Source organism: Rhipicephalus microplus, chromosome X (assembly GCF_043290135.1).
Source record: "Rhipicephalus microplus isolate Deutch F79 chromosome X, USDA_Rmic, whole genome shotgun sequence".
NCBI lineage: Eukaryota > Metazoa > Arthropoda > Arachnida > Ixodida > Ixodidae > Rhipicephalus > Rhipicephalus microplus.
In genome coordinates this window covers 123,832,220-123,857,232 of record NC_134710.1, presented here as the reverse complement: position 1 = coordinate 123,857,232, position 25,013 = coordinate 123,832,220, and the positions used below count along the sequence as shown (strand labels likewise).

At 46.8% G+C, this 25,013-nt stretch overlaps 1 protein-coding gene across 2 annotated transcripts in view; it reads right to left on the bottom strand.

Moving 5' to 3' along the window:
- The window catches only part of LOC119176386 (uncharacterized), a 147,058-nt gene that overhangs the window by 29,540 nt on the left and 92,505 nt on the right, over positions 1-25,013 (bottom strand). For both annotated transcript variants that reach the window (XM_037427642.2, XM_075877568.1), the window contains exon 9: positions 19,415-19,525. In XM_037427642.2, coding sequence (XP_037283539.2) covers positions 19,415-19,525 — 111 coding nt within the window. The remainder of the gene's footprint in view (positions 1-19,414; positions 19,526-25,013) is intronic.

Here is a 25,013-nt window from a genome sequence, read left to right as displayed (position 1 = left end):
TTGTCCAACTATTTAATTTCTGGCAGCATAATTGCTTTATCACGTCGAAAAATTAACCTGTTCACTGTGGCATGGGCCACCAGTTGGTAACAGCCTGTGGCACACCGCAATGGTCTTAGTGGCTAAGGTACTCGGCTGCTGACCCGCAGGTCACGGAATCGAATCCCGGCTGAAGCGGCTATATTCTCGATAGAGGCGAAATGCTGCAGGCCCGTGTGCTCAGATTTGGGTTCACATTAAAGTATCTCAGGTGGTCGAAATTTCCGGATCCCCCTGCTACGGTGTCTCTCATAATCATATGGTGGTTTTGGGACCTTAAACCCCACATATCATTCAACAGCCTGTGCTCCTCCTATGTAGCTGCGATGATACAAGCATGCACTTGCTAGCTGATGCGATAACTGCATCAAACATGAATGCAGAGGTATGATTCATGTTGCAAGAGATTATGAATAATTAGAAGAAATTTTTTTCTGGTGTCAGATGCCATGACCCATTGGTAACCCTACGATGGGTCACGGTGCATTTCGAAGATATGCCCGGTAGCCGATCAGCGGTCACTCCGCTTGTAAAACAAGACCCGAAGAAAGCTTAGCGCAGCGAAAGTATTAAAAGACAGACTTCTCATGCACCCCACAAGGTTATGTGATGCGAATCCACATCAGCGGCAGTGGCAGGGGGGGAGGGGGGCAGATACATGGACAAAGGGAGAGAGATCAAAATACACTAATTCAAGGCTACGCTTATCTGTGAAAACTGTCCAAAGGCAGCGACACTCAGCCTAGCCGAAAAAATGGGTACAAACCGCTTGAATAAGCCCCCTGGATGACCTTCTGCTTCTCCAAGGAAGGTAGATAAAGTTATCTCTGAAAATGGCAGCTACTGGCAGCCTTACTTAGTTAAAGGAAGCGCGAGCAAATCTTTATTTTGAACTTAACAAATCAAATCCAATGGGCTCCCAATAAACAGAGTTCGAAAACTGCCTGCATGTAAAAGTGAAAACGAAACTATGCTTGCAATATCCTTGCCAGTAAAAAAGTCGAACAGTGTCATCGCCCTCACATAATGGCAACAGAGCAGGAGTTTTCATAAGGTGCCTTCGTACAACTAAGTTTTGTGATTTTTGCCGCATAAAGTGCCACTGGAGTTGCCCCGCTGGCATTATGAATGTTTACATGGAGTTGCCCCGCTGGCATTATGAATGTTTACATCAAACAAAAGATATGGTCTACGGTCAGATTTCCGGAACCCTAAGGGACCGCGAAAACATCTGGAAAATTGGGCATTGATATGTGGGATTTAACGTCCCTGGAAAATCGGGCAGTCCAGAAAAATGAATGCAAGCGAAAACAGACCTCTTAGTAGGTATTTTTCGCTGACAGAGAGGCTTGCGGCAGCAGTACAGTATTATGATTGCAATTCAGCAAATGCACCATTTAGGTGCTCTGAAAAAAGCAGATTATATATATATACACGCACAAAAAAAAATGAACGATAGAAAAGAAAATTCAATATCATCGGCAATACCGCATTTGTAAAAACTTAGACACACACACACACACAAAAAAAAGCCTCTTCCTTTGTATGGCGTTCTACTTGCTCGCGATGATGTTGACCTTAATTTAAGCTAATGTCATGCTGTCGCTGAACACCGATTACAGTGTCGGCGCTGCCTTTTCGATCTCTGTGCCTGAGTCTTCGGAACCCTTTGTAACTTGACGACTAATGTAGTTATCGGTCAATTTTGCACACAGCTCGAGGTATTTATCAGCATCAGCAAAGCCTTCAAAGATTATCCTGGCAGCGTGCTGATTGTCGAAGGTAACATCCCCGGGTGGGAGTTCGTCGCACACGTCCACTCAGGGCGAGACAGCCGTCTCAGCATCCAGTATGAAGTCGCCTTCCACAAGTGTGCAAGCACGCAGACAGCGGCAGACCATAGGTCAACAGCATAGCTCTTTCCACTGTCAGAGAACAGGCTGCCCAGCAGCATGCCGACTATGATGCGGCTGTGGTTCAACTAAGCTAGAGCTGGCAATAGATTGGCATGCGCTAGATTGCGGCATTTACGGTTTCGAGATGAATTGGAGGGTATGGCAGCCGCGGTGCTGTGGGTTCAAGGGTATGAAAACCAAAATGACGGTGCCGATAGTGACTTCAAGTCTGCGGTTAGCAATAAAAAGTCCGATTATCAGATGGCAAAAGCTCTAAACGTCTGGAATTTCGGACATTTAACACGACAGTGTTTTATGCCGGGGTCCACCACGGCTCCGTGACGAAATATGAGGTGGTAAAACATTCAATAAACAGATTGCAAAGAAAAAACAAAAAGGAACAGTTCCTCAGGGGGGCATCGAACCAGCAATCTTGCCCTCATCAGCGCACGGCGCTAACCACTGAGCGACCTTTCTCGACCACATTAACGATGAGCCATTTAGATGCACTATGTATCGCTGCAGGTCCTCAGAGCTCGGCACTTCAGCGCTTTTTATCCAATGTAACGAGACGGCATGACAAGCGCGCGTTTTAAAGGTCGTCGAGCCACGCCACCCTGCACGTCAATGTAATGCATATACAGTTGAACACAGATATATCGAACTCGAAGGCGATCACAAAATAGATATATGAAAACTCCGATATACTTGATATAAAAAAAGAGAGGCCCCGAGAGCTTACCTGTAGCAGATCATCACTTCCAAAAGGTGCTTTCAAGAATGACAACTAATTCCGCACACACGCCGCAACAGAATGATTTATTTGCATGAATAAAATTGCTAATCTTGGCTTGCTTTTTCGTTTTTGAAATGTTGAAGACGCTAGTCTCAATCTTATCAAGGCTGTCCAAGAGCAACAGCCAGGTTCCCTCCATGCGGCCGATACAACGGGGAATGATGCCGAACACTGCCCCCACTTCAGCGACAGAGCACGTGCGTGTAGCCAGCGCCTCGTCTGTACGATCCTCCCCTCCTCGTCACATGAGCTGTCGGCCTGGACATAGCAGTCCGCTTCCACGAAGTCGTCTGCAAACACTTCGTGTGGAACTGCTGCCAGGAAGCAGGGCAACTCATGAAACACGTCGTCAATGCGCTCGTCGTCGTCGTCTTCACCGGTTTCCGCAAGTTCCGCCATATCGAAGCCTGCCTTGCGGAAGCAGTTGACCACTGTGTCCATCTTCACGTCTCCTCAGACATTGAAGATCTCCGCGGGAGAAAACTTGACGGGGATTTCTGGCCACTCCTTCGTCATCCACTGCTGGATGTCCTGGCTGCTGACAGTTTCGCTTTCGTCAGAATTGGTTTTGCAAACGATGTTGTAGCACTGCTTAAAATTAGTGAAGCCACCCCCTATTGTCGGCGAAGTTGTTTCACCGAGTGCAGCGGCAAACCAATTGGCCTTGGCGATCAGCATCGGGCCATTCTCCGGAATGTTCTTTGCGGGCACTTCTAAAAACCAGGAATAGGGTGCCTTTTCTACATTCCCTTGGGCAGAAGCGTGCACAGGCTCCAGACATTTGTTTCTCCACTGCCTTTGCCTTGATATCTGCCTTGTTTTACAACAAGGTACTCAGGATGCTTCGAGATAGGTGATAGTGCACTTCAAGTTGTAGAAGACTATGTCTACTTAGGGCAGGTAATAACCGCGGAGCCGAAACACAAGATTGAAGTAACTAGAAGAATAAGAATGGGGTGGAGCACATTTGGCAAGCCCTCTCAAATTATGACAGGTAGAGTGCCACTATCCCTCAAGAGGAAGGTATATAACAGGTGTATCTTGCCGGTACTTAGCTACGGAGCAGAAACCTGGAGACTTACAAAGAGGGTTCAGCTTAAATTGAGGACGACGCAGCGAGCAATGGAAAGAAAAATGGTAGGTGTAACCTTAAGAGCCAAGAAGAGAGCAGAGTGGATTAGGGAACAAACGGGGGTTAAGAATATCATAGCTGAAATCAAGAAGAAATGGACATGGGCCGGGCATGTAGCGCGTAGACAGGATAACCGCTGGTCATTAAGGGTAACTAACTGGATTCCCAGAGAAGGCAAGCGGGTTAGGGGGAGACAGAAGGTTAGGTGGGCAGATGAGATTAAGAAGTTTGAGGGTATAAATTGGCAGCAGCAAGCACAGGACCTTGTTAACTGACGGAACATGGGAGAGGCCTTTGTCCTGCAGTGGACGTAGTCAGGCTGATGATGATGATGACTCAGGATTCTCTGTGATACTCCGAAGTCGTTCGCGACGATCGAGCATTTCTCGCCCACTTCAACAAGCTAATTAGCCTTCTATTTCGTCGCTAAATCAAGGGTCTTGCGCTTCTTGATGCTGATTATAGCTACACGAGAAGTCGACAAGTCAAGGAGCCTACAGCACACCACGCATGCAAAAAAAAAAAAAAAAAAAAAAAAGCTGCACATGTGGTGGTACCTAGGCGACACGAGAGCGGAAGCAACAATGGGCTCGCGAGGCGATGACCACCTGCGAGGGCAACAGCAAAAGGCACGAGCTGTGATTGGCTGATCAAAACTCGCAAAACAGTAACAAGAAATAAAAGAAAAGGTGAAAGGAGGAGGACGTCGGCTCCACTGTAGATCAGTGGCCGGCTCCTTCGTTTGTGCTCTCCGAGCTGACGGGTACGCGGAGAACGCATGAGAGAAAGAGAAACGAAAAAAAAAAAAAAAAAGCCGTTCCGCAAGTTAGAGATTTTGCAGTCTGAGCCCTCTCGCCCTTACCTTTTTTCGAGTGTTTCGAGCTATGGCAGAGGAGTGGTGCCGCACGGAGGTTGCTGCGCGCTGCGAGAGCCAAAACGCGCCCTTCTAATTTGCGCGCGAAGATCGCGGGGGAGTGTTTAGGCGCACCTGCCAGCTCGCGCGACTACTCGATATATCCAAAAGCGAGTAAAAATACCGTTCGATATAAACATGTGAATTTCTATACTTTTACAAAGGAATTTCAAGGGAATAACTTGCACGTTCGATATACCCAAAAATTCTATACATGTGGGTTCGATATAACGGTGTTCGACTGTAGATGTTATCTAGCGTGGTGGCTTGCTCACGCACGCACTTATCTTGGAATTTGGGTGCTCTGTACTTCTTGTACGGTTGCGTTTACAAAACGAGTGCACTACTCACACACGAAGAAGTAAGAATTGTGACCATTGCTTGTGCTCGTCCAGGCGTGCTTGTGGGTTCATTTCGTACATATTTCTTTTTGTTTGAGCAACATGCTTTGAGTGTTGAGCTGTGACAGTTGTTTGTCCGCACTCGTCTTGTGTATGCTCCTTTCGTGCATGCTTTCTGCTTGAGATATGCACTACAATTTAGGGCTGCTTGCCGTTCTTCACGTGACTTTGCAAATGTTACTGCAGCATTCATTCCTTCACGCTTGTGGCGAAACAGTGCATAATGAATGCCCAACTACCTCTGTGAGGACATGTTTCATTTTCATGCTATACCAATTCCTAAAAAGGGGATCAACTGCATTTTTTAATATATTGACTTTATAGGGAACTTAATGGTGCCACAGATAAGTCCGGGAAATCAAGCAAGTTCGGAATTTCAGGCGTCCAAAAATCGGACGTCAACTGTAATCTTCACAGTGAATATAGCTGCATCACAACCTTTTACGTGCTCAAGCCTGTGACTGCGAGTGTCAAAAAAGCAATAGATCAGCTGCATGTGGATCAGAAAAATTTTCACGAACAGAAATGATGAAAATATGAGAATCTCAGAGATAAGTTTTTCAACCTGCTCAAGCTACTCTTTGTGGATAGGTAATAACCCTGAAAACGCACGGGAACAAGGCGTATGGAGAAGTGCATAAAAACCAGGAGAATAAAATTTCCATTCTAAGAAGACATACTGTCTCACTCTTGTTTTCTAATCGTCCAACCTAGGAAAACTCAAGTTCACATTTCGCACCCATAAATATTTTGTCGGCGTTCAATTGAAGTATCAGCGACTTTTTCTTTCTGGTGGAATCGGAATGTTATCGTAAGATGTGGGATCGGCGTAAGATTGCGTCGTATAGCCAAGGTTTTTAATACATTATTTCTATAGAGATTTTGCAGGAGCCAAGCGGATTCGTCATAAAATGCAAGTCATCGCAAAACCAGGGGATGTACCGTATTTACTCGCATAATGAACCCACTCCCATCCTTGGTCTTTGAAAAAAAAAAAGAAAAAATTGTTGTATCCGTTCATTTTTTTTTTTCGGTATGATAGCCAGTGCCATTGACTATCAAAGCGTTAAATCAAGCCATTATATCACAAAATAACTACGCAATGAAAGTCAAAACATAGTTTTGCAACCATGCTACAGAGTTGCTAGTTCAGTAGCGCGAGCACGATCGATGGCAATCAAAATGTGGAAGTCAAGCACCATGTGTTAAATGCAGGAGAAAACTCTGCTGATAGCTCCACACAAGCACATCGGCACAAAAACAAAGCACGTGGCCTCCAAAATGACGTGCACGCAGCGTAGAAACCCGCCGTATGCTCGCTATCTCGGAGGCCATGCAAAGCACAACTGCACCCATCGTGCCGATGGCGCGCTGCGCACCCGCAAAGTTTGTGTGCCGCCATCCGACGTTGTGTTTTTGTTGTCGGGTTTATCCTTGCTAACTTAGTTGGGACACCTGCTGCGCAGGGTGCATTCGGCCGGTACGCTAGCTACACGGCCCGTTACAAACAGCATGCGCTGGAGCATTGGGCTCGTTACAAACAGCATGCGCTGGAGCATTTGAACTGACAGCTGGACGACACTTCGGCGTCGATCCGTGCGCTTTTGTTACGGAAAGAAACAAAAAGAGCTTCAGGCTACAAAAAAGATTCGTCGTGCATTTTACGGGCTGGAACAAGCAAAGCCGTCACGCAATGTTTTCGCTGTACCCTCCGCCCCAATTGGCATCAAATTTCCTTTAAAAAAAAAAAAAAAAGGTGGGTTCATTATGCGAGAAAATATGGTATATGCAGTTAAACTCCTTTATAAGAGGCATACTATGGGCAGCAATTCTTGTCTTTTTTTTTTAGATAAGATGTCTTTTAAGCGGGGTACCTCGTATGCATTTTGTCATGAGCAAAAAAGAGGCACGAGGTGCGTGCCGAACGTGGAATCGCGGCGACGGTGCACGAGAATAGGAGAGTCACCCGAGTGCACGCGCACCAGCCACAAGAGATTGGTTGGATAAAGCGACCCGGGCCAGGAGGAATCATCCCAGAGGATGAGCTGGCGCTGTGTGTTGGGACGCTGAGCTGCAAAGACATGGGAAATGAGCATCGCTACCACAACGAGAGCAGCATGACCGCCCTGTTCTGAAGATGTCGGCACGAATAGCTCGGAAAGTGGCCGTCGACCTCCGAGATGGTTCCGGGCGAGGCTGCCCGGACTTGCCGCATCCTGCCTAGCAGTTCCTGGTGGGCTAGCAGCTTCGCCACATCGCATTAAGGAGGAAGCAGCAGATACCAGTCAGCCGAGAGGACGTGTCAGCGGGGGAGTCCTTGGAGAGCGGGGCCTAGCGAGGTTGAAAATTGAGAGAAGGAAAGAGACACCGGCAATGCGGACGAGTGGATCGTCAAGCGGACGTGTGCAGACGACAATGACAGCGAGGCGGTACCAATTCATCGTAGCTCCGAGGGTGACATGTGAACAGTAAGAATGTTCGATTTTTGCGAGAGTGCATGAGAGCAGCCACCGAGATGCCATTTTGGCAAGAGACAATTTAAGGCTTAGGACTCAACTTGTCTAGGATTGAAGCTAGTTACAGTATCGCTGTATTGGGCGCAAGGACATACCATGATGCCACCATGTGTCGCATCCCTGTGACATACGAGGTTCGATTGCTCCGCCAGTCCTCTCATGCGCAGCTCGCGAACGCTTTCCTGTCTCCTTTTTTTTTAAATTCTTGTTGTACTTTACTCCAGGAAAGAATAAAATTCTGCTACAGCTTCTTAACTGACTGTACAAAGCGCTAAATAACTGCTCCAGAAAATATTTGGTTCTCATGATGCCTGACTGCAAGCGTCGTCTAATATGGCAATATACATGAATACCAAGGGGGCCGAATGTGCTGCTTTTGTAAAAGGTAATGACTCATTCCGTGCCAAATTGAAGCATCAAATGGGTATTACCGCGTGCTTGCGGCAAAGAGAGTTATTTTTGCTGAAAAAAATGTACACAACCACGCCACTTCATTCATTGTAGGTTTACATCAAAAGACTGGTTGCGATTGACACGACAAGCATGCGCAAATTTGCATTTTTCTTTAGCACACACAGCTTTACGAAGCTCAGCGCAATCAGATACCCCACTTTGTAGGAAGTGGCACAGCATACATTACAGCTGCATCCAACCGCAACTTTTGTGGGGGAGCACATGCACCCAGCCACCCTTTCCCTTTTACGGCAGCGTGACATTCTAGTTGCGAGGACATGTCTGTCCCTTTAAGAAACGAGTCAATAAAGCCTCTTGTGAAGAAATGGAGCACCTTGCAGCCCGCACGTGCGATTTCCATTTGCTGGTTAACGGAACGGGTTTTCCCTCCCTCAGCGAAGGAACGAACTCTCATCAGGGAGAGGGAAACCGGGAAATGGATGAAACGAGCGTGCCGACGGTCGGACGCTCTCTTTGGCACTGGCGACCTAGCAGGAGGGACGACCCACAGAACTCCTTGAGAGCCAAAGACGTCAACGACCGAGGTTTAAGCATCTACCCTTTATTATCTGCCTAGAGCGGAAATCCCTCTGCGTTACATTTACACGTTATTGCTAACGTAGCAATAAAGTGTTGTTTGTTGACCTAGCCTGTTGACTTAATCACCTGAACCCATGTAGCTGCCATGACTCGAGCTACGGAAAGAAGACGTTAATCGTGCACGGTATTGCCGTGTGCGGCTAGACCATTAGCTATGCTTGTGTGTCAGCCGTACATAGGACAGGCCCCAACATAACGAGTTTGGCAACGTGGCTAGTTTTGTGGACACGAGCGACCACCGACGCTCTTCCAAACAGAGGACACGGAATTACAAGATTTGTCCAAGTTGTTTGATGTCGCGTTTCAGAGTGGCGATCCTTTGGCTAATGCGGGGGGGGGGGGGGGGGGGGCATTGTTCAGACTTTCTGACAGCGTAGATTTTGGTCGTTTCACGCGGGACGACCAGGAGGAGGTTGCAGAGACCCCGTTAGCAGAGACTAGGCCTACGACGGAGAGTGCCATGCCGGGCGCACCTTCATCTCACAACGCGAACAGAGAGGTGCTGCAACTGTAGGTGAGTCTTCAGGCCACAGTTTGCCCCCGAGCGCGGTACTCTTGCAGAATGCGCTGTCAGTTATGCAAAGTCTGGCGAGCTCCCTTCAGAACAGCGTGAGCCCTGCGTAGAATGTGCGACCATGCGTCAAAGTGGACATCCCTACCTACACTGGCTACTACGACTGCAAGAGCGCCAACGAGCATCTCCACCGATTGCTTCACTATCGGCAGGCAACGGGGCTTTCTGACGCTGCTTTTTCAAGTGCGTGGTCCCGGTAGCTCACGGAGCAGGCGGCTCGATGGTTCCGACTAAACGGACATCGCGCCCGCATGGGCAGAGGGGTTCCTCGACAGCTTCCGCGGCAAATTTCTTTCGGCTAATAGGTGGATAGCAAAACGCCGCGTCGTCTGCTATGGGCACCTCCAGTTTGAGACCAATCCCTTCGCCGCTTCAAGGTGCCTGCGGCGTGGTATAGTCGGGGGAAGAAACATGCAATCCTGCGACGCACTTGTTGCCGTTTGTCCAGCGATTGTGCTCTTGAACTCTTTTTGTGAAAGAATAGACAGTATTTCGCACATTTCAGAGAACGAAGCGAGAAGTGGAAACGGGAAAGCGAGAAGTGGAATGATAAGAGGTGGATTTCCTGCACGTTTATATACTTTGAAACACGCAGTAATGTTTTGCAGAATCATTTCGATTTATTATTTTTGATCACAAATTGGGGCCACCTCAAAATCACTCACATATGTGAACACATGCTTCCAAATGTCAACGTACATTGACAACATAAGTATCCATACTATGCCCAATCAAGCATGCATGCCGATACCGTATAATTACATAGCATATTCTGTATCTCCTACTGTCTGTCAAACTTATGGGAACAGCTTAGCACGTAGAAAGCCCATGGCACAAAAGACTTCTCAGTTAAAGGTATCGCAAGACGTAAAACAATCCAAGTCTCTTTTAAAAAAACGAGTTGCATGGTATGACGTCTTTATTACGTCAGGCTAGTAAGCGTCAAGTGCCGATAGGCTCTGTTGTACACTCAGACTCGTATCCTTAAAGGCTATCTATGTTTTAGAAGTTGTGGGGTCTCAATATGGAGAGCACGCCAGGCTCTTGAAGTGAACACACACAGTAGACACGTGCCCCGCAGCGCAAAGACATGTGCAACATGTCGTGCAAACAACTTTACAGGGGGTGTAGCACCCCCACAAAGTGTATGTTGAGCATGTATTGAAACAAGTTGATTGTGTGTGTGAGTGAACGACACTTAAAGGCAGGTTGAGAGGCGTAAACAAAAGCCACAAAAATGCAAGCAGATTTGATTTTAAAAATAAGAAACAGTTTATACTGTTGCGATTCACTATATCGAACCAGAGATGATACTTTTACAGCACACAAGTAAAATTATTCTATGAGTGAGCAACATGAAAACAAATGAACGGATGTGTCGTGATGCTGTTATGCATAGAAAAATCTACGTATGCCAGAAAACATGCGTGAAAACACCCCTTGCTGCAAAACAGTATGCATGTGCCCGGAGGTGTGTGCGTGCTGCTTGAATGAATGACCGCATGTACTATTAAAGCTATCTCGTAGTGACTGCATTTGTTATTCATCTAAGCTGCATAGCATTCCAATGTATTTTGCAGCAATTTGTTAGAAAAGGCCTCCAGGAGTGCTAGATTGAACTCGCAGGAAGCAACAGCAGCGGCAAGAATGCCCGTTACGCGGCAAGGCATTTCAAATCGGAAGTCGATGCAGACTAGCGCCATAGTCCACAATCCTTTGCGTGAGCCCCGATTTTGCTATCCACCTATTATGAGTGGCGTTTGCGGAAGGAGTTGGAGCTACGCACCCAGCATCCGGACGAATCCTTGCTGGAGTATGTATGGGCAATGGACGAACTGTTTTGTCTCGCTAACCCTCACACCACCAATGCCAAAAAAGTCGAGCGCGTTATGGGACAAGCGCACCCGATTTTCGCGGCACACTTCGGGGGATGCAAGCTCGCAGACCTAGAATAGCTTGACACCAAGACGAAACGCATACAAACACATCCTCGCAGCGCGAGTGTATCGCCCACCTTTGCCCACAGAGCAGTCAATCAAGCCTCGCTGCACGTGGAATGGCGGCGCAGTAGCTTCAGAAACGTTTAGGGGTAACGCGTCAACATCGTTCACTGATGAGCCCGTACCACGCAGTTGGGAGCCGTCAGACCGCACTTTGGACCTCTACGTTTACGCACTCCATATAGCTCACGCCACACCCACACGTGACATTCCACAGCAGGAGCGCGTGGTCGACACGAGGCTTAACGAGTGCAGCAACCCGGAGCGAGGACCACCAGATTGAGGCGACTTACAATCGAGCCGACGTAGTTTTCGCGGCCCTTGCTATCAGTATGGCGTGCCAGGGCATACAGCCCGCGAATGCGACCGCACACTGGGTCAAGAGCAAATGCGTAATTTGGGAAATGTACGTATATCCTCTTCCCCCTATTTCACCGTTAGTATCCAATCTAGGCGAGGCGAAGTACTTCACTACGCTCCGATGCTAGCCGTAAATATTTTCAGGTCGAGATGGACGAGCAGGACAAAGAGAAATCGGCATTTATATGCCACAGAGGACTTTTCCAATTCAGGAGAATGTCCTTCCGCTTGGTGGAAACTCCCGCTACATATCAGAGGCTAATGGACCGTGTTTTGGGAGATGCAAAGTAGCAGCATGCACGCGCATATCTAGACAACATAGTGCTTTACTAGAAAACATTCGAGGAGCACTTGTGCCACTTGAGAGACATTATAAGAAAGGCTGAGGTGTGCGGGCATTACTCTGAACCCGAACAAAGCTCAGATAGCGCTGACCCGAATAACATAAGGATTTACGCTTGAGGAGGGTCGCATTTTGCTGGATAAGGATAAGCTTGAAGCGATACTCAGCTATCATCGCCAAACAATATCGGTGAGCTGAGGCACTTTCTTGGGATGGTAAACTTTCATCGCCAATTAATTCCAGATTGCGCGGCAGTGCAGGCGCCTTTGACGAAGCTCTTGAGAAATGGCAAGCTTTGGGCTTGGAGCCAAGAGCAAGAGGCCGCACTGCGTCACCTCACGAAGTTGCTGGCTAACACGGCTAAGCTGCAGCTACCCGATTTGAACAGGGAGTTCGTGATTCACACAGATGCAAGCGACCTGGGCTTAGTAGAAATTATGTTTTAGGAGCATGTAGGTGCCCTCCGACTGATTGGTTTCACGAGCCATTAGTTGACGCCGGCAGAGAGGAGCTACTCGGTAACCGAAAAAAAAAAGTGTCTTGCGATAGTCTTTGCTCTGCGTAAATTTGGCTTTTACATCGACGAAGTTGCATTTGTGATTGAGTTTGACCACATGGCGCTCTTGTGGTTGAGGCGCTTGAACGAACCAAATGGCTGCCTGGTGCGTTGAGCATTGCTAGTGCAGTGTTACGACTTCACCGTTCACTACCGCAAGGGTAAGAACAATGCTGCGACCGACGCACTATTGCGTGCTTCAGTCCGACACAAGGCAAATCACGACTACCCCAGAACGAACCGAGAGAGAGGCACTCGCGCTAACGGAAACAGCGGAGCAAACGTTAGTTCAAGGCAAAAACGTGAACCACGTAGGGGCTGTCAACCGATTAACAGCCAGACTCCCTGGCCAATCGCGGCATGTGACGTGATGGGCCCATGCCCCACAACTCCTAGCAGAAACAAGTTCTCGCTGGTGATCAGGGATCACTTCACTAAATGGGTAGAACTTTTCCCCCTTATGAAGCTGACGACTCGAGTGGTCTTAGAGAAGTTGATGGAGGTTTTCCCCAAGTTCGGGTTGCCCCAGCTGTTCATTACAGACGAGTCTTATTTCACAGCAAAGGTGTTCGTTGACACGTGCGCCGCGTTGGGCATTAAGCACAAGAAAACAACCACCTACCATGCTCAGTCGAACCCCACGGAGCGAGTCACTCGCAACATCAAGCACATGCTTGTTACATTCTCTGAAAGACATGGGGACTGGGATACCTACCTTACAGTGATCGGTTATGCATTGCAATCAACCATGAACCGATCGATGGGTATGCGCCTTCTTTGAACCTGAGGAGAGAACTGCCGAATCCGATAGAGACCGTCCTCGCGGATCGCAGTGGAATGCCAGTGGCGACATCAGCACGTGCTGAATACGCAACGCAGCTGCGCGAGAAGCTAGCGGAAGTTTCACACAAAGCCCGGCATAATCTTAGCACTGCTAGGGCACAGCAGAAGGCACAGTACAACCGCACGCATCGGAAAGTACACTACGAAGTGGGCGATCTAATTAATGCTGCAGCACTATCCTGTTCTCAGCGATGCTAGCAAACAGTTTGCAGCCTCGCTGGCACCGAAATGGTCCAGGCTGTGCGGAGTGCGAGTGAAAGTTTTCGTGCTCGTTTATCGGCTCACGAACATGAAAGGCAAACAGAGAGGCGGACCGATGCACGTATTTATTTATGTATTTATTTATTAGTATACCCTCAAGACCCAGAGGGTGTTACAGAGGGGTTAACTTGAAACGCTATGTGTCAGGAAAGGAGCACAAGAACTACGGCCAGTCCCCCTCCAGGCCACAGGCAGTGTGTGAGAAGGCTCGACACCGAGTGAAGAGCCTAGAACCGCGTTACTTCCTGCGTAACAGGCGGAGGCAACTCTGCACGGCAGGCCGCGTTTGATATGTTCAACGTGAGGTGCAAGGGTTCGCGCGCAACACATGTGCAAGTGTTAACTTTTCCTTTTTTCCATGTCGACTTTTACCGAGCAGATGGATTGTCGAAAGGAAAAGAGGCGCCGCTGGAACAGCTCAAAAAGAAGACCGCTTTTTCCACCGGTTCACCCCAACACCCTCCATGGTCGTGGTCCCACCCAACCAAGCAACGCCACTTCCAACCTACGCTATCGCCCTCACCACCAGACCTTTATGCAAGAGGCGCCTGGGTGACCGACCGCCAGCCCAGCCGGGAGAGCTAGCTGACTCGGAGCCACTGTCACAAGGACGAGCCTACCTGGCCGACCCAAGGTTGTCCAGGCACCCTTATGGCCTCTGCTACCTCGAGGCCATGGCGGGGCATGCCAAAGATGAAACTCCCTAGCCCGCCAGACCGGGGGAAAGCTGTGACCTGGTGCTGAGACCACTGCTGAATGAGACCCGTCATCAAATGGCCACCCTCAGTCGCCACCAACGACCTGAATGGTGGGGGTCAATAGGGCGCGGTTTAGACCAGAGTGCCACCGGCGCCGGATCCACAGCGGCAGTAACAGCAGTGGAGGTGACAACGATGGCAATGACTGGTCAAGATGCAAGTGGGCATGGCAGAAGTGGTGGCTACTTTGGATGCAGTGGCGACGAGTGGGGGCACCGGCGACACTCAAGGCAGAGGGCCAACCGCAGGAAGGCGCTGATTGGGACCCACCGTCCTAGCCTTTATCGATGATGAATAACAAATTATTTTCATGTTTTGGTCTCTGTCGTTCGGGGGCCTTCTTAAGGAGGAGAAGCATGTGGGGAAGCACGAGCACCCAGCCACCCTTTCCCTTTTACGACAGCACAACAGACTAGTTACGAGGACATGTTTGTTCCTTTGAGAAACGAGTCAATGATGCCTCTTTCGAAGGGACGGGGCACCCCTGGCCGGGGCATGCGATCCACCTTTTCTAGCTCACGGAACAGGTTTCTCTTCTCTCAGCGAAGAAATGAACTCTCATCAGAGAGAGGGAAACCGGGGCAGTGGAGAAAACAAGCGTGCTGACAGCCGGACGTTCTCTTTGGCACCGGCGACCCAGCAGGAAGGACGACCCTTGGAACTCCCTATGAGCCAAGGATGTCAACGACTGAGGTGCAAACGTCTACCCTTCGTTATCTGCCTAGAGCGGAAGTCCTTCTACGCGACATTTACGCGTTATTGCTAATATAGCAATACAGTGTTGTTTGTTGGCCTAGCATGATGGCTTATTCGCCCGAACCCATGTAGCTGCGATGACTTGAGCTACGGAAAAGGGATGTTAATTGTGCACGGTACGACTGTGTGCGGCTGGACTATTAGCTAGGCTTCTGTGTCAGCCTTACATAGGACGAACCCCCTTCCTTCACCTTTCTGTTATGATTGTGAGAAAATGCGAGTCACACACATGCAAAAGCCAGATTCATAGTTTTAATTAGGTGAAATTTCACACGAGGAAAAGTTTCTCTGCGGCAAGATCCTAATATTTATTGCGGAAATTTTGTACCGTTGTCCCATGGTGCTCATTAGATCGCCATTGAGACACACATGGATGGAAATTATGAATTAGTGGCTCAGTTCTACTTTTCCAAAGAGGTATATCATGATAAATAATGCAATCCCAACCGGGCCAGATTACCATAGCAAATGCACTGCGCGCCAGACGTGTCATTTTGCACCCTTGAATGGGCATGCCGCGAAGTACGTCTTATGTAACGTGATCTAAGCGGTGATTTCATGTTTTAATAAAAATGCCAGTGTCCATCTTTTTTCGGCTTCATTCAAAAGCTGTGTGACACTTCACGGTAGCTATTAGAAGGTGAATCAGTATTCGAGGCTGGCCGCGTTTCCGCCTGTACATCAAAACAACATTTGGAGGCGGAAATGTTGTAGGCCCGTGTACTCAAATTTGGGAGCACGTTAAAGATCCCCAGGTGGTCAAAATTTCCGGAGCCCTCCAATACGGCGTCTCTCATAATCAAATAGTGGTTTTGGGACGTTAAACCCCACAAATAATCAATCAATCATCAAAACAACATTGAGAAGTGCCAGTGGCTGTGGGCCCATTCTATAGATGTATAAGCAAGAAACCATGTGAGCTGAAGTTACGGATGGCAGGGGCATAGGCAGAAACTTTTTTCGAAGGGAGCTCCACCTTGATTGAATTGATGGGGGGGGGGACAGGCAGATGTGGTCGACTTATTTCGTGCGGTATATACCATAGAGAAAAATACAGGGGGGGCCCCTCGTGCCCAATAGCCGGTTATTGTGTACATATTTATTTCGTTTTCGAGAGTGGATTCTAAGTGTCAAAATACTGTTTGCTGTTTTGTTTGGTGTGATAAAGTGTGATTGTTTTGCCATAAGCCCGTCTTTCTCGCATTTCTCTCTCAATTCCATCCGATGCAAGCGTTCCTAAGGTAAGTTCGTGACACATTTTCTTATCAACCAGTGTTTTACTGTATGCACACTGATGTCTTTTATACCCATTCGTCTTATATCAGGGTCTCTTACAAAGGGGTTCAACTGTAATGGAAATTCGACAATAGCAATGAACACTTTAGAGACATGGAACTACAACTATGAGCTTACAGGTAACACTAGATCTGTGATGTTTTCTTTACATTTGTTGCCACATGACAAATGCCACTCATAAATGTTTTTTTTATAATGAAAAAATTAAATGCACCTAGGCTACTGGTCATACTTCCAGTTATGTAACACGTGAGAATTTTTGCTTGCTTATGCCCTGCAGCTCCACGATAAAGGTACACAAACCTCCGAAAATGTTTTGATAAAAATTCAGAAATCACAAAAAGGTACACTGCCATTTCCTATCAATGTGTTGAAGATAAAGGACCAATATTAATTTTCAAAACCACCAGTATCCCGGTGTGATAAATTTTCTGAAAGATAAACCAATTTTCTATCAGGTTGCATAATCTCAAAATTAAAATTTTCGGCTGAATGAAGTTTCTCCCCACCTTCAGTGTTTTCGTTTCTTTTGTGTCAATGTGGATGCTCACTGGTACATGGTGAAGCATGACAAAGGAACATGAATTATGAAACATGCATCATCAAAAAGACACTAAAGAGAAAAATGATTTTTCTGTAATTAGTAAATTACCCTCTCAGAGTTCCAAAATCATTGCACTCCCCGCGAGAGGATGCTTGGTAAGTGAAAATACGCGAAAACAGAATGCAGGTGGTGACGCCCCCTAGGAAATTTCTGCACCAAATGCCATGCAGTCAAATTTTTGACAGTGTGTACTAGTCCTAATGGGTAAAATGAAGCACAATGCCTGCTGATGGGCCTATGGGAGACCAGCGCTGGATAGGTGGCGCGCCAAAAAAGAGCACCTGGTGGAGAGTCGTGACACAACTCAGCTGCTCGTGCCCAGACGACCGGCCGCAGTGTACTAATCAGAGAGCATGTGCATGTGCCGCTGCCGTGCTCCATTTTGGAACACAGTTCGAAAAGCCATTGCACTAGTAATACTGCACTGTGGTTTCAAAAAATAACTTGTCCAAAGGCTACTCTCACAAAAAAAACACTAAAAAACGGAGAGAAGCCCTGCAAAGCGGACGGCATCTATGCATATAGTATCGAAGAGACAGTGCTGTGCCCTGATGGCAGCTCCCTCGTCCTCATTTATAGGTTGCTGTTGGGTTTTGGGCTAATGCTAGTGCTGGCTGACATGCCCCCTCCATAAGTCCATGCTGCGACGATAGCATGCTGCCAACATCTACAGTAAAACAAAACAAGAACAAAAGCAGAGTAAGTGGTAGCTGCGTAAATTTTTTTTCTGGCATCATTTGTACGCCCTGTTCGTGGTATGTAAGCACGGGGACGTTGATGAAGCAAACCACCATGGCAGCATAACACGAGTAGTGTTGCGCTGCAATTCTTGAGGGCGTGGGATAGATTAGCGAACACGGCGGCCGCCTTCGATGAAGGTGAAATATAAAAAGAACACCCGTGAACAAATATATATGTGCGCATTGGAGAACACCAAGCGGTTACAATCTTGATATGCCCACTACAGTGTACCTCGAAATAATATCTTGTTTGGTACATGAAAGCGTAGCTATTAGGGATGTTGAACAGACAGCTTCATTTTAGGCCGACACAGACAAGCAGAAAAACTGAAACTGTGTGTTGAACTAAACAAAAAGTAAAAATCGAAACCTGCCTATCGTATCATTCACTTCATGCGGTGGCATAAAATGGAGTTTGATGGTGGTGGTCAGATGGATGGATGCATGGAAACTTTGTTAGTCCTAAAGTGCACAACTCAACGCTCAGCGGGCCAGATAAAAAAAGAAGTTTACACATGTAGTATGTTGCATAATACGCTCCTTTTATTTCGGGCAAAACGCTGGTTAAACTCGACTATTTGGACCTGGTTTCCCATGGTGGCTGTCTTCTCTATTAAATAAATATAGCAGACACGCATATTCGGTTTAGAAATGAGCCCGACAGCACTACACAGGAGAGCGAAAGCAAAATTTTGCTCGCCTGACTGCTTGGTTGCAACGCCGCCTCCTCTTTCTACTACCTCACTCTTTTTATATATTGTTGCACTTGAATCACAGCAGTACCACCAGCGCTCTTTGATTTTATTGCGGTGATGTGTGCACACACCGCCTCTAGCAGCCGCCAATCTCGTCTGCGGGCGCAGCCGATAAGTGTGTGGTCTCACCGCCAGGATAGTCGTGGAAACACCAGCGCTGGTTCCCTATAGACTCAACATGGGGAAAGCTTTGGGAAATATCGTCGAGCCACTGTCAGCAAAACATGACAAATACACCTTGAAATTCTTGATGTCACTCGTGCATAATTCGGCACGAAATTAGAAGTGGTTCTTTGACCTTGATTCTTTTTTCTTATAATGAATTTGTGATGGAAAAATTAACAATGTTAATGTTCCCAGTAGAACTGATCAATCTAAACCAACTCATTGTTTCATTGTAGTATCACTATGTCCCCTAGATATTCCAGTACCCACTCGTGTTGCTAAAGTATCACTATAGCACATTATAGAGAATGCGACCAGCACGCGATGGCACTTTATAGCTAAAAGCACATATGGTCCAAACACTGTACACGGTTTATGTCAGCTATAGGCAAACACCATCAATATGCTGTACGATGCCATACAACAGTTGTAAGCAGCTTGAAGTGAGGACTGGCCTCTGTATGAAAAGAGGGTGCTTAAGAAAGTGGTTACTTCGCGCTACGGTTGTAAACTCTCTTTGTCGTGCACAGCTTTAAGATTTGGCTGAACTGTTGACAGTTGCATTTGCTTACCACTTTTTTTCACTAAGCATGAAAGGTCATACAGAGCCCCTAGTGGCACATTGGTCATGCTGTAAGCACATAAAAGAAGTGCTTACCCTGTTGTCCATGTGCTGAATGCTGCGCATAGCTTTGGGTTGAAAGCGATGAAGGTGGAGCAGGGCTTTGGTTAGGTGTCGGGCTGGATCGGTTTGGTGGATTCAATGTACCTGAAGAATAAGGAGCAGAGTATAAAAAAATATTGGATTTCATTAAAAGAATGTGTCGCCACACTATAGCATACATGAGAAGAGTGACAACACTTAACAAAAAAAAGACCACAACCAACGACAAGTTTAGTAAAATACTAATACAGTAGAACCCTGCAGTTGCGTTCTTCACTGCTGCCTTTCCTTGGCTGTTGTGTCGTTCTCACCAGACCCACAATAGCCCCCATAAGATCCAATGTATAGGAAACCCTGCTGTTACGCTGCCACAGCGGGATCTATGATGCATCGCAAAGTGAGCTCGGAGATGGCTGAGCTATCGTGAAAATGCCATGTTGACATTTAATGCAGCTTAGCCGGGATTGACCACAAGATTAGCCACAAGAGTGGTGCAGCAATATGCATAACATACTTTCAAATACAGTGAACAAAAGCATAGCCTTCATTATTTGAATAAAAAATGGCGTCTATGAGTTAATTGGTTTTAGACTTGTTTATAGTGCTCGCAAAATAAGCCCATCAAGATTGGAGTCAAATCTTGATGTGACAAACCTCTTAATGAATCTTACTGGATATTAGCGGCCAACTTTTTTTTATCGCCTACGCATTATGACACTAGCTGTCATTGTTGAAGGTACCTATTTCTTGTTTGCTTCTTTAGGCTTTAGAATGTTTTGATGTCGCTGAATAGTGTGGGAGTAGACAATGGGATCTTTAACGTGATTACAACACATCGGTGCAGTGTAAACACAGTGTGACTTTCTGTGCCCCCACATTGCAATTAGCACAATTTGGAATAAAAATTGGCCGTGATTACCATAGCTCAATCTTATTAGGCTTTAGCACATTTCCCTACTAACTAACTAACCTAATGACTCCCGCGAACTTGAACGTAAACTTAAGTTTGTTTTACTAATGAAAATATAGGTTTTGTTTTCATAAAATATCAGTTTCGGTTTCAGGGAGGTCCACAGTTACTGTAAAAACCCGGCCGGCCGGCCGGTCGGTCGGTCGGTCGGTCGGTCGGTCGGTCGGTCGGTCGGTCGGTCGGTCCAATCGCTTACGTTTGGGTGCTCCGTGGGCACCCCCTTAAAAGTAAATTAGCATGGGAGGGTAAGATGGTTTGACGAACATGACGCGCATGTGGGTATGTGCTGCTGCTAGGCGGGTATGTGCCACAGGTGATTGACACTTAGTATCTACCCAGGAACGACGAGAACACGCATGGGCAATTTTAACGCGTGAGCGTTAGGAAATACTCCACATCGGTAGCGCCGACCCGACGAATGCAAAGAATAAATGTCAGAGTCCCAGCTGAAATCAAACCCAAGCATTATGAGTGGCAGCGAAGCATCTTACCACAGAGCTGCGCCATGTCTCGGAACTATTTTTCAAATAGACGCTAATCTTCGTGAAACATCAATAGTAGCTGCAGTGCTGCCAACCCAATTTTATGAACATCACATAGGTAATCCTTTGAAGTAGCCGTCACGTCGGGTCAACGTCAAATGTGGTTAGTTGCCATGCGCTGAAGTTGATATATGTATCAGTGTACAGGGCCAACATCCTCGCCAGCATCAGCACTTCATATCAGCGTTTGGCATTGCTAATACGCATGCTACAGTTATCGTTGTGCAAGTGCAAACAACTGGTTATATAAACATCTGCAACTCTTCAACATATGTCTGTGCATGCAACATTTGTACATAAATTAGCGTCATTTTATGGCGTGTCTCTGAATAGAAAATTGCAACACGTCACCTTCCCTCCACGTGCTTCGCATAACGTTGATTCCCAGGTATGTGGGATTGGCCGAATTCTTTTTAACTTTCTTTTTCACTTCATATGCACCATACTTTTACCGCGGCCATGTCAGAAGTGTTCATGTTCATTGTAAAAGTAGAGGCTTTAAAAATATTCGCTGTATGTGCACACAGTTTCAAAGGGTTGCATAGGAATATCGTAAGTGCACCAAAATGTGGTCGTTACAACTGATAGATTGTTATGTCTGGGATCGTTATAAGTAGGTTTGATTGTATTCATGCTGTGCTCTCAATGCCAAAAAAAATTAACATGCTTCTTTATGAAACATTAATCTACGCAATGAACTAGGATAATTGAGAACTGCTGACAACTTTTATGCTCTAAAGTTTGGACTGTATTGCAACCATCTGAAACTGCGTTGTTTTTTTAATTTTTGGCCATAGTACATTAACTAATGATAACAGCCCAAAAAATCTAGTTTATTGCACAGCGTTACTGTACAGCTATATTGCTGCCAAGCCATTTTTCTTTGTGCAATAGCATACCTGCCAAGTTCAAGCATTTCAATCTAGGAGATTTCTGCAGCGGGGGAAGGGGTCCGTAAACACAAGGGTTGCAGTCTTATAATAGCTTGGAGTGGCCGCAAACACATGAGGGTAAAGTTTTCCAACTACAGTAGAAGATGAGAGCCTCACAGGGGGTGCGCAAATATTCGAATCTCCCGAAATATCGAGCCACCAAAACAACTAGCAAAGTTATTTCTGTCAAAAGAACTCGCATATGTCTTCCTGGGAAACACGTGAATGGACGGGATGACACAGCTGGCTGCCGGGAAAGCGCAGCTCAAGGCTTTGCTTGAGGCCAACAGAAAACTGAATGCTGAAGCACAGCCATAGTACACAGACTGACAGGAACGTAGCTAGATTCTTTGGACAGGAACGCCAAAATGCTTTTAGCCTTTTTACGTCCTTATTATCTTTAATTTACTGCTGCATTAGCCGCGAGCCCTTGGCTAGTAGTCGCTATGTATAATCTCATCACTGTGACCACAGTGGTTGCGGGAAATGATAGATACATTTTCCATCCGCGTGCGCTGGCTGTGATCGTGCCTTGAAAACGAAGTCGTTTTTGGCTATTTTGATCGAATCTGCCACGGTTTTATACGAAGCGTTTGTGGAAAGCAACATCCCTTTGACTGGTCGAGGTGGGACGCGTGTGCACTTTCAAAGTTATGTCAGTTAGGTCATTGTTATAAATGATCGTGTCAAGAGTGACAGCGGCTTCGTCTACTGCGGTTGTGGCAAACGACAACCACAGTTCTGACAGTGCATGCACTGGCTGCACACATCCTTCAGATGCTTCGAGTACGCTGTTATCGGCCTTCATTCGATGGCTTTGGTTCACAGGACCTGCCGCGATGAGGAAAAGTGTGCGGAACATCCGAATTTTTACCCAATGGACACAGTCTTCCAAACAATCCAGAAGATTTGGCAGGTACGTCACAGCATCAGTACTACTTATCACTTTTTGCGTGGTGGGCATATTTTGGGTAATTTTTGTAAACAAATTGTGATTATTTGTACTTTTTTGCCTAACATACTTGGTGTGTTTTTAAACAGCCCTGTTTAAAACGAAGACAAAATCACTTTACGATCAAAATTTAAAAAGATTCCCAAAAAGGTGGCAACATACCTATATGAATAATCATCAAAAGAGCGAAGGCGAGGTGGCCTGTGGCAATGAATGTGCCATTTTAACTCATCGCTGACAACCTTATCACAGTCATTTTCAGGTATCTGCTTGACTGCGCATGTATAGAGTGACGGCGATACAAGCGTGTCATGCAGCTTTTCGCAAGTTTGCTACCACCGCGTCATGCAAGGCTGCTTGCTCTTGTTGCTTGCAGAATGTGCCTTCGTTGTGTTAAACGAACAGGCTACTTACTGCACTTGAGCACGATCCGGAGTGAAGCAAGCATGAATGTAGAAACACATGCATACACTGAACTGCAAATGGCCTGGCATACGACAGCGAGAGCCGAGCAAGTGACATGATACACACAACTAGCCAGAGATGATTGGTTCAACGTGCTGTACCACGCTTCAGTAAAATGGCACTAGTTTATTGCGAACATAGTTTATTTCATTTGTGAGCAAATGGGTGTTGCTTACCACACGAAAAGGAATATTTTGTCAGTGGAGGTGTTGGTAGCACTTTTTAGACTGTTTAGTTTATTTGGAGTTCGGCAGCGGTGCGACGCGGGCACAAGCATTGATCTTTCCTGCTCTTTGCAGCTTGGCAGTGCGGTGGCTGGAAGGTGCATCGCAAGCTTGTTTTCTGCGCTGGATAAGACTGCCCTGGCAAGGGGCGTTTTTCCAATATACCAAGCTCGAAATCGACGTCGCCGACTGCTATCAGCTGGACCTGCCGCCTTCCTACTTACTGCGCATGCAACTGCATCCATTCCCCTAGATCAACTTTAAAAAACACCCTGCAACTACCAGAAACGTTTAGTTAGGCAGCGGTGCGACGAGGACACAAGCATTGATTTTTCTTGCTCTTTGCAGGTAAGCTAAACCTTTTTGTACCTGGTTACCCACCAGTTTTTTTTTGTTTTTTTTTCTTGTATCTTGCACTGCTGCCGAACACAGCTATTGTAGACCAGAGACTGATCTTTCTCCATGTATGTGTGCGAGTTACTTGTTTTCTTTTTCGATCCCACTTTCGGTTATTTTGTTTGAAACTGCCTCCCGCGAAAGGAAAACGTGAGGATATAGAGGACCACGACACTTCACGATAAGACCTGATAAGCTTCAGAAAGGAGGATCTTGATGAATTCAGAGCAAAGAAAAGCGTTGAGTACTGCAGTAGTACCTGTGATACAGTGGCTTTGATTGATTGATTTGTGGGGTTTAACATCCCAAAACCATCCTATGATTATAAGAGACGCCGTAGTGGAGGACTCCGGAAATTTCGACCACCTGGGGTTCTTTAATGTGCACCCAAATCTGAGCGCACGGGCCTACAACATTTCCGCCTTCATCGGAAATGCAGCCGCCGCAGCCGGGATTCGATTTCGCGACCTGCGGGTCAGCAGCAGAGTACCTTAGCCACTAGACCACCGCGGCGAGGCTGTGATACAGTGGTTGAAATTCATAAAGATGTGAAAGAACTAATTAAAGAAATTAAGTCACTTAAGACTAGTAATCAAGCTCTGCAACAGGAAAACCGCAGGCTAACCCAGAGAATCGAGAAATTCGAGCGCTATTCTCGAACAAACAACATTGAAATGAAGGGCGTCCCAGCAGACTGTGAGCCACTTGAAGCCATGATGAAGTTGGCCGAGTTTGTCGGTGAGCATGTGACCGAAACTGACATTGACATTTGCCATCAAGTGCCAACCGCAAAAGAAAATGTAAAAAACATCGTTGTACGCTTTGTGAGGTGAGAAAGGCGAAATGCTCTCCTTACGAAAGCAAAGAAAATGCGAATCAGGACAGCTGCGCTGGGGCAAACGAAAGCAAATGCCGTGCACATAAACGAGCATCTCACCTGAAAAAACAAGCAGATACTTGGCACTGCATCAGCGAACAAAAGGCAACTGGGGTGGAAGCACCTGTGGACTAAGGACGGCAAAGTTTTCGCCCGTCAAGACGACAACTCCCCTGCGCTCCGGCTCTTTCATCCTGATGACGTACAGCTCATGACAAACAATAGCGAAGAGCCA